This window comes from Macaca fascicularis, chromosome 4 (genome assembly GCF_037993035.2).
Source record: "Macaca fascicularis isolate 582-1 chromosome 4, T2T-MFA8v1.1".
Classification (NCBI taxonomy): Eukaryota; Metazoa; Chordata; class Mammalia; order Primates; family Cercopithecidae; genus Macaca; species Macaca fascicularis.
The window spans coordinates 57,027,121-57,037,921 of NC_088378.1; the positions used below are offsets into that span (position 1 = coordinate 57,027,121).

Here is a 10,801-nt window from a genome sequence, read left to right on the forward strand (position 1 = left end):
ATGGGCCCAATGCTCAGGCAGTGGAAAGTAAGTAATTCTCTTTGGGAACTGAATGAGACCTGAGAACAGGCAATAGTTTGGGACAACATTCATCTGAGCTCTAAGTGTGGTGTTTAATCTTCAGTCCCTTCTTCTGTGACATGAGTTTTGATCTTCTCTGGTTAATGAAATTTTAGGGGAGGGGACTGAAGGCAATTTTGTTCCTCTTTGGCAGGTCCAATTTCTAGGTAGACAAGGGAACTTCAGAGAACAGCTTCATCCAGCATGTACTAGTCTCCAGTGGCCTTTGATTTGAAATATCAGCATACCAGGGTGCCATATTTGGGGGTCACCCTCAGTGAATCCTTAACTATTCAAGAAAGGATCTTTTAAAGTTCTTACCTTGTAGCCAAACATGAAAAAGTCCCCCTTCCCTCTTGTCTTAGAAGTCTGTCCTCTCTGTAGAGTGTTCTAGCAAACACAGGGCTCAGCCTCCTCATGTTCTGACTAGCACTATCAAATAGCCAAAGCACTTTCTTCAGGCTAGTAAGGTGACATGCAATTAAAATTTAGTTGGAAAGGCCACCTGGGATCTTATCAAATATCAGCCTTATTAAAGACCTCTCATTACTGTATAGAAGTTGGATAAAATATGTCAATGTAGGGGGCTCTGAGTGGAATCATCAGAGCCAGTGCTTTCCAGTCATAGAGTCGATGGAGTGCACTGGGATTTTGGATGCTGGTTATCACCAGAAGTCTGTCTTTTTCCAAACATGGTAGATCCTAGGTCAGTTTCTGCCTGGGATAAAATGTTTTCTATTAGAAACACATAATTACAAGTTTAAGCTAAATAAAAGCAGCAGGACGTGGTTTTACCTCTCAGCTGGAATTCTCCAAATAGTGGTAGCTGGGGTGGTTTTCATCATTGATTCTGTGAGTATTGGGCTTTCTGATTGGACCCAGAGATGATCAAGCCCAATTTTTTTAACCAGCCCTTTTCTTCTCCCAAACTATAAAGCTATTAGCCATTCCCTCCAAAACACTTGCCAGTTTCCTGTGAGATCTGTTGTGAAGTTTGGGTGCCTCAGTCAGCATGAGGAGTAGAAGGCTCTAGGCCTGGACATTGACCATTATGCTCTACCACACTGTGAAGAAAGGTGTGAGAAGCAGTAATAGCCTGCTCACCTGTCCACACCAAGAAACCACACAGCAAAAGCACAGCAGCTGGTTGACATGAGGAGCCTCCTACCTCTGCCACTTTCTGCCTGCGTGGCCTTGAATGAGTTATAGTCTTGGCCTCAGTTTCCTCATGTGTAAAATGGCTCTTCCATCAAGGGGTTGTTGTGAGGATTAAGTATGATTGTGTGTACAAGTGCTTAGCGCAGTGCTTGCTACACATTGGTTCCCATTAACTGTAGCTGTTACTATAAAAATATACCACAAAGTATTAGGCTCAGCCAGGACTGTCACCATCTCGTGCCATATCAGTTAACTAATCATGCAAATATGTCCTGGTTCTTTTCACTTGTACTTGAAGGACACAATATCCCATTTTATTGATATATATAATATTTTACATATGTATGGGATATGTATGATATTTTATTCCATGCATAGAACGTGCAGTGATCAAATCACAGTGTTTAGGGTATCCATCACCTTGAGTATTTATCATTTCTATGTGTTAGGAACATTTCAAGTTTTTTTTTCTAGCTACTTTGAGATATACAATACATGGTTGCTAACTATAGCCACCCTACTCTGCTATGGAGCATGAGAACTTACACCTTCTATCTAACTGTACGTTAGTACCCATTAACCAACCTCTCTTCAGTGCCCTCTCCCACCCAGACACCCTTCCCAGCCTCTGGTATCTATCATCCTACTCCCTCCATGTGGTCAACTTCTTTAGCTCCCATATATGAGTGAAAATACATGATCTTTGTCTTTCTGTGCCTGGATTATTTCATTTATCATAATGACCTCCAGTTCCATCCACGCTGATGCAACTGACATGATTTCTTTCTTTTTTATGAGAGACATCATAAAAAAGTATTATGTATCTAATACCACATTTTCTTCATTCATTCATTTGTTATTGATGGACATAGGTTGATTCCATATCTTTACCACTGCAAATAGTACTACAGTAAATACATGAGCATGCGAGTGCAGGTATCCCTTTGATATATTGATTTCATTTCCTTTGGATAGATACATAGTAGAAGGGTTGCTGGATCATGGTAGTTCTATTTTTAGTTTTTTGAGAAATCTCAATACTGTTTACCATAGTGGCTGTTCTAATCGGCATTCCCACCAACAATGTATAAGAGTTCCCTTTTCTCCACATCCTCACCAGCATCTGTTATTTACTGCCTTTTTAATAATAGCCATTCTAACTAGAGTAACTTGATATCTCATTGTGGTTTTGATTTGCATTTCCTTGATGATTAGTGATGTTGAGTTTTTTCATATACCTCTTGGCCATTTGTCTGTCTTATTTTGAGAAATGTCTATTCAGAAGGATATGATGTCACTTTTGGCAGAGTTATTTACCTGCTCTGCCCATCCACCAACTCCCCCACCTAGCCATAGAGGAAGGCATTCAGGGAAGACAGTTTTATTGTCATGAACTAGGAGTAGCCTTATAGTGGTTGGCCCAGTCACCTAATCGTAATCAAAGAAAGAAATGTATAAACCCATTATGCTGTAACTTTTAAAGAGTCTTCCCAAAGTTTTTCTGGCCTGAAATTAATAACCATTTATATAGCAAGTCAACTCAATCCATTATATAGACCAACACTTTGCAAGTGATTGAAGACTAGTATAGAAAGTTACCTTGCTCTAAGTTAAAAATGTGATTGGTATTTCTCAGATAGTTTTGTAGTCAGGGTATTTATTTGATTACACTTGCTGTCCATTGTTTTTAGGAAATTACTGTTTCAACCTTATGACAAAGAGCTTTGAGGCTGTGAAATAGAACAGATTTCCAAGTTACTTCTTTACAAGGTTCTAGGCTCCCCTTTGCTTATCCCCTTGGATCCTTTGCCAGGTTGGGCCAAATAATTTAATGAATTTATTTTAAATCGCAGGAGTCTTACGTTTTTGTGTATCAGATAACAAAACCCTACACAATATGTAGTGCTCTCAGAGGAAGGGATTGAAGGAGGCTTTCAATGAGAGAATTATTTTTCCTCTGCCTCTCAATGTTTGAATTAAAACTCTTTGTTTCTTGTCTGTCTTTCATAAGATTTTAAAATTCTGTTTTAAAAAACACAAAGGAACACCTAAGACCTGTGAACAATGACCCGCCCCAGATTAGCTAGAGTTCATATCTTCAGAGAAGACAGATATTATAAAATGTTCTGTTAGGAACCCATTTCAGAAGAGTCTATGCCAAGTTCTTTAACAGAAATTCTAGAATGTTCAATGTGTGTTATGTTTTTAATTTTTAATGAAGACCATGTTATCTATTTACAAGGATCTAGGCTTCCCTGTACAAAGGACCCAACCTGGCAAAGAACTTTCAAAAGAGTCATTTTTAAAAGTAATACCCTTATTCAATGAGGCTGTTGGCCACACAGAGAATTTATTTATTTTTTATTTTAATTAATACCTAATGGGGTACATGAGATGTTTTGATACAGTCATGCAATGCATAATAATCTCATTATGGAGAATGGGGTATCCATCCCCTCAAGCATTTATCCTTTGCATTGCAAACAACCCAGTTATGCTCTCTTAGTTATTTTATTATGATTATGATTATGATTAATTTTAGACAGAGTCTCGCTCTGTCACCAGGCTGGAGTGCAGTGGCGCAATCTCAGCTCACTGCAACCTCTGCCTCCTGGGTTCAAGCAATTCTCCTGCCTCAGTCTCCTGAGTAGGTGGGACTACAGGTGCACACCACCATGCCCAGCTATTTGTATTTTTAGTAGAGACGGGGTTTCACCATGTTGGCCAGGATGGTCTCCATCTCTTGACCTTGTGATCCACCTGCCTCGGCCTCCCAAAGTGCTGGGATTACAGGCATAAGCCACTGTACCCGACTCTTTTAGTTATTTTTAAATGTACAATTAAATTATTGTTGACTATAGTCACCCTGTTGTGCTATCAAATAATAGGTCTTATTCATTTTTCTATTTTTTTGTACCTATAAACCATCCCCACCTGTCCTCTAATCCCCCATTACCCTTCTTAGCGTCTACATAGAGAATTTCTCAAATTCCTTCTTTAGAATTGCTACTGGAGGCCTCAGAAGGTATCTCAAATATCCTAAAAAATGGGAAGTCTGTGTCCTTTTAAATGAGTCTGATTTTGGAAATAGCCATTTGGAACTATATTTAGTAAATTATATACCTATTCAAATTTGGTGACAGAAAGTTTAGTAAAAAACAAGATTATAAAAGAAAACATGAGGGCAAATCTTCATGCCCTTGGATTTGGCAATGGCTTCTTTAATATGACACCAAAAGACAGGCAATAAGAGGAAAATAGATAAAATGGTTTCCATTACAATTGAAAACTTCTATGTGTCAACTTTGGATTTGGCAATTTTTTTTTTAACATGACACCAAAAGTCAGGCAATATGAGAAAAATGGCTAAAATGGTCTTCATTAAAATTACAAACTTTTGTGCATCAAAGAACACTATCAACAGGTGAAAAGACAGCCTATGGAATGGAAGAAAATATTTGTAAATTATATACTTGATATATGTGCAGATTATCAAAAATATATAAATAACTCCTTCAAATCAACAATAAAAACAAACAAAAGCAAACAAAAGAAAAACCCACTTCAAAAATGGGCAAAGGACTTGAATAGACATTTCTGTAAAGAAGATATACTAACAAACAGCATTTGTTGGGCACATGCTTGTCAACAAGCACATGAAAAGGTCACTAGAAATTAGGGAAACCATTAGCATCAGCATCATTATCAGGAGTCATTAGGGAAATGCAAATCAAAACCACAATGAGATACCACTCCTCACTTACTTGGATGGCCACAATTTTAAAAAGGCAGGAAAATAACAATTGTAAGAGAGAATTTGGAGAAATTGGAACCTTCACACATTGCTGGTAGGAATGTGAAATGGTGCAAACACTGTGGAAAATAGTTTGGCAGTCCTTCAAAATGTTAAACTTAGAATTACTGCATGACCCAGCAATTCTGCTCCTAGGTATATATATACCCAAAATAAGTGGAAACAGGGACTCAGATACTAGAATGCAAGTGTTCATTATAATAAACAAAAGATGGAAACAACCCAAGTGTCTCTCCATGGATGAAAGGATAAACAAATTGCATTCTATCTATACAATGGAATGTTACTCAACCTTAAAAGGAATGAAGTTCTGGGCCGGGTGCGGGTGGCTCACACCTGTAATCCCAGCACTTTGGGAGGCCAAGGTGGGCGGATCACCTGAGGGCGGGAGTTCAAGACCAGCCTGACCAACATGGAGAAACCCCATCTCTACGAGAAATACAAAATTAGCCTGGCGTGGTGGCGCATGGCTGTAATCTCAGCTACTCAGGAGGCTGAGGCAGGAGAATCACTTGAACCTGGGAGGCAGAGGTTGCGGTGAGCCGAGATCACGCCATTGCACTCCAGCCTGGGCAACAAGAGCGAAACTCTGTCTCAAAAAAAAAGGAATGAAGTTCTGATCCACACTACAACATGGATGAACCTTGAAAACATGCTTAGTGAAACAAGCTAGACAAAAAAAGGACAAATATTGTATGATTCCACCTATATGAAGCACTGAGAATAAGCAAATTCATAAAGATAGAACATGGATTAGAGGTTCTATCTAATTGATGGGGTAAGTAGGGTGGGGTAAGGAAAGGAATTGGGAGTTACTGTTTAATGGATATCAAGTTTTTGTATAGACTCATGAAAGGATTTTTAAGATAGTGGTGATGGTTGCACAACACCGTAAATATAAATAATGCCACTGAAGTGTATACTTAAAAATAGTTAAAATTGTACACTCTATATATAACATTTTCATGCTATTCAGCAATGAATATAAAATATCATATTTTGTTATTAAGCATTAGCATAAAATTAAGCATATTTTAGTTATACATATTTTACCACAATAAAAAATTTAAAATGTATAACAGTTAAAATTATATTTAGACTGGGTGCAGTGGCTCATGCCTATAATCCCAGCACTTTGGGATGCCAAGGCAGAAGGATCTCTTGATGCCGAGACCAGCCTGGGCAACAGTTTTAGTGAGACCTTGTCTCTACAAAAAATACAAATAAATTTTAAAAATGTGTAAATTATACTTAAGAAATCTGGCAGCCCTTCCTTTCCTTTTCTGGACAAATGCATTGTTGAAATAGTAAAATGGAAATGGATTTTGTATCAAATTAAACTTTATGTCAGTATTTGAAAACTTACAAAAACAAGATTATTAGAAAGTAGTTAGCTCTTCCATGCCTCCTTCTGAGGGTAAAACCCTTTTCTGGTGTAACAAGAAATAAAAGAGGGAAAATGGGTAGATTCTGCTGTTCAAAAGAATGTAGAACTCAGAGTTAACAATTGAATTTGGTCCAATTGCATGGTTCACATCCGATGAAAGGAAATTAGATAGCTTGTGCTTCGTCAACTCACATTGACATTAATGCTTAGAGTTGGTGAGTCTTTCCAAATATTGTCAGGAACCCTTCTTCCCTTCTAATACTTGGATATGCTGTTGCTTCGTTAGGTGCTACCAGAGTTGTACAGGTAATGTGGGTCCTCGCGGGGATCCCTCCTAAGCTAAAGCATTGCAAACGATGGTTCATGTGCAACCCCGGTTCTCTTCCAGAGCACAGGAAGCTTGGAAACATGACTGTGACGGTGAAGAAGACTGTCCCCTCTCCCGAGGCCGTGCAGATCCTCTACCAGCGGATGAGATACGAGTACGAGTTTTACCACTACGTCAAAGAGCAGTTCCACCTGCTGAAGCGCAAGTTTGGACTTAAGTCTCACGTCAGCAAGCCCCCCCTGAGGCCACACTTCTTTATCCCAACTCCACTGGAAACCGAGGAGCCAATCGACGATGAAGAACAGGATGATGAAAAGTGGCTAGAAGATATTTATAAGAGGTGATGTGACTGTGTTGCCTCCATGGCTTTATCTCCCTTTTCCATAAAGTTCTTTGTTTTGGGGAAGTAAAATCCTTAAGGGACTAAATTAATGCTTGGGTGCATTAAAAAGAACAAAACATTCCCACATGTTGGGGTCATTGGGAGATGCCCGGTTTTGCGGGTTTTATTTGTTTAATTTTATTCTGTGTTTTCTCTTGGCTCTTTGGGTCTTTCCCAGGTACACTAGATGGCTCCATCCCAAGGCATCTTGTCATAAAACAGCTTTCCCCTTACCCCATATGATGGGAAAAGGGGGAGAAATATAGCCCCTAGCCTAATAATTTATCATTTGTAAAATGACTTATAAAAATATTACCTCAATGGTAGGAGACATCCAGACTTGTATATTTCAGTAGAAATACAAACCACTTCAGAGACCAGGGAATCTCCTCTGGAAGGATCTAAGAGAAGGTAAGACGGATTAGGGCATCAAAAGGGAGGATGGAGCCAGGTGCCATGGCTCAAGCCTGTAATACGAAGCCAAGGTGGGAGGATCACTTGAGCCCAGGAGTTTGAGGTGGCAGTGAGCTGTGATCACACCACTGCACTCCAGCCTGGATGACAGAGTGAGACTCTGTCTCAATTAAATTTTTTTTTTTTAAAGGAGGAGGATCTCCCTGGGTAAGTGGTTTCTACCCGCATGGGTAGAGTTCTGCCTCTGGTCCTTCTCAGGGGGCACTTTCACCAAGAGCAGTGTCGTTATCTCTGGAAGAGCAAGTCAGCTTGTGCCACGTCCCCAACCAATCCCCAGCCTGGAGTACCTTTCAAGGTCAAAATGCATGACCAGCTCCATTGAAACATTCCATTTCAAAGCACCATGCTGACAGATATATATCAAAGTAGTCTAGCAGGGAAAATAATTTGTTTGCTGTCTAAGGAAGAATGTAAACAAGACAGATAAATCTGAAGGTCATGTGGCATCAGGGAAAGGGCATGGCTGTATCCTTTGCACCCAATATGAAACATCTTCTCCCAACATTGCTTTAAATGGAAGTTCCAGGAACCAATTTAGCTCAGGCATTTGACTCCCACAGCAGAAGTTCCGAGCCTGACCACAGATGGTGTGTAATCTATCAAACACACCCCTGGCCAAGTTGGGTCCTATAGGACCCGGTACTATGTACTATTGTAACTTCTAGTCCCCTAAGAGGTACCTGTTTTCAGTAAAAAGGGGTCCTGAGTTCTGTGCAGGTGACAGAGCTACCCGAGAACTACCCGAGTTCTGTGCAGGTAGAGTCCCCTTTCTTATGGGACCTGTGTGCTCCTGAGCACACCTCAACTCTTCCTTGAGACGTCAAAATAGAAGCAGCAAGAGCTTTTGGGGCAGAGACTGCTTGGCCAGCTTTGTAAGTAAGTGGCTGCCTCCAATGTAATGTAACTAGATGTTGGGCAGTCTCACTGTCCTAAGGTATGTCTTCTTGCCCCCTCCCACCGCCCCTCCCCTGCCACCTATCAACGATGCCTTGGTTCAGTCATTAGAAATCTGTTCCTTTGAGTTCTGAAATATTTTCACCTTAAAGAAATCCTGAAAATGCACATTCTCCTGGGGAGACGATAAACAGCTAGCTGAGAAGCCGAGGTTCAGTGGTGGCAGAAGGAAGGATACTTGCAACAAATTTTGTCTATTTCATATTTGTCCCCTAGAGCCAGCCCTAGCACATGTGTGAGTTGGGAGTAGTTAATAGTAAATAAGACTCTGACTTTACACAAGCTACACATTTTCTACTTTTCATAAACCACCAAGTCTCTCTAGAATTTTTTCTTCCTTCACTAAAATTGGACGTTAGCCAAGATGTAAAGCAAGTCATTTGGAACGTGCCGAGTGAGCACTAAAGCTACTTTATCATGAGATGTGTGTTAAGAAGGCTCCAGCCCACAGGAGTCCAGGGAGGGCAGGGACCACAGAGGCACAGAGTCCAGCACTTGGCCGCTCATGGGCCTTCTTTCTGCCTCAGAGGATGGGGGCAGAGAAGCAATTAAGGGAAATGTTCTTAGAGGAGGAAATATCCTTTGTCCTGTTCAGAGAGACCAGGGCCCTACCATTAGGCATACTTTCAAAAGCAACCTGGAGAACAGCTATCATATTCAAAACCAGTACAAGAACTGCTGCCTGGTACTCTGTGAGTCATTTCTATGAAATTCCATATAAAGAATGATGATTAGTTTACACACTGTGCAATCTCGCAATCTGAAAATAAATTTGAGTTGGCTGTGTTTTCTCTGCTCTTGTCAGAACATTGAGACAATTGGTCGTTCAAAAACATTCATCCTCTTACTGCAAGTTTACCTGGGTACTGTTACCTGTGTGTTCAAAGGCATTTATTTTCAGCAGTGATCATTATAACTTCACAACAAAAAATGGTGATGGATTTACTTACAGGGTCTTAATGTTATTTTGTCCCAACCAACACCCTCTAGGTCCTAAAAGTCAAGGTACTTCATCAGTTTATTTGGCAAACATGACAACATTTTTTTTGGCCCTGGGCCCAACAGTTTGTACTTCATGAAATGTATTGTACATTTTACATAGTTTAATTTAAAAAAATACCTTTTAAGCTAGTTGATCTTTGACTGTCTTATTTATTATAACCTTTCAGCACATTCCAAGGTTTTAGTTACTCAGGAAGGAGTTAATTAAAATGATTTTATTTTGGTCTGATGGATGTTTTTTAAAAGGAAAATTATTATTATGAACCTTCAGCCTACTTTCTTGAGTGCCATAAAAGTGCTTGTAAATCTTTTTTTTTTTTTAAGAAGAAAAAAATGGTGTTTGACATTGATGGAAATTCAAAAATATATATGGAACTGAAACATTAACTTAGCTAAAATAAAAGCAATCTGTGTTTGAGATGAAGCGTTCCTTAACTTATTCATCATGCATATAAATAAATAAACATAAATAAGTTGACATATTTTTTCCATCCTGTTGACAGCTGGAAATAAAAGTGCCTGCAGTTCCTCCCCTCAGCCTTCTTAATTGGCCAAGCTTTTTTCCTCAAGACGGGATTTTGAAAAGCTGTATTTTAAAAAGTATATCAACTTCCATTCTTGTAATTATATGACAGCAAAAAAAGGGGGCTGATAAAATGAACCAGTCATTTACTCATGTTGCTGCGTATTTTAAAAACGAAACAGCTGATTTTATTGGTATTTCCACGGTTGGTTTTGTGTCGGGGTGCTACATCTGAATTGTCCGTCTCTGTCATCCAGCATCTACGGGGCATGTCTACAGTCAGGTAGGAAAGGAAGGATGTGCCCCAATTCTCAGTGTCTATGATGATCTGTTTCTCAGACATGTAGCGCCTCAAAACCTGGACCACTCTCACCTCTCAAGTGAACAGTCTTGATCCAAACACCCTTCTTCGGAAACTTCACTGCTGTGGTCAAATGGAGCTTACAAAGAGAAACAAACTCTGTGCTTCCTGTGTCTCTGATGTGACTGTGTATTCCAATTATATGTGACTATTCTATAAAAGAATCAGAATGCTGATACTAAAGGAAAGAGAAATCCACTTTGGTAATAGCATGCTTTATTTCAAGTAAGAATATGTGAATCTTAAACAGCAGGTGATAAGTGGTGACCTTTCTCCATCATTTTGTTTGTCCTTCTGTAACTCAATCAAATGATGTTAGACTCAATGAACTTTAGAACCAAAAGTACTAAACAAAAAC

General features: G+C 39.5%; 1 protein-coding gene across 1 annotated transcript in view; it reads left to right on the forward strand.

Annotated features, from left to right (window-relative positions):
- The window catches only part of UST (uronyl 2-sulfotransferase), a 317,208-nt gene extending 307,231 nt beyond the window's left edge, over nt 1–9,977 (forward strand). Inside the window, exon 8 of the mRNA XM_005552086.5 lies at nt 6,808–9,977. Coding sequence (XP_005552143.1) covers nt 6,808–7,091 — 284 coding nt within the window. The 3' untranslated portion in view covers nt 7,092–9,977. The remainder of the gene's footprint in view (nt 1–6,807) is intronic.
- Nucleotides 9,978–10,801: the final 824 nt, after the last annotated feature.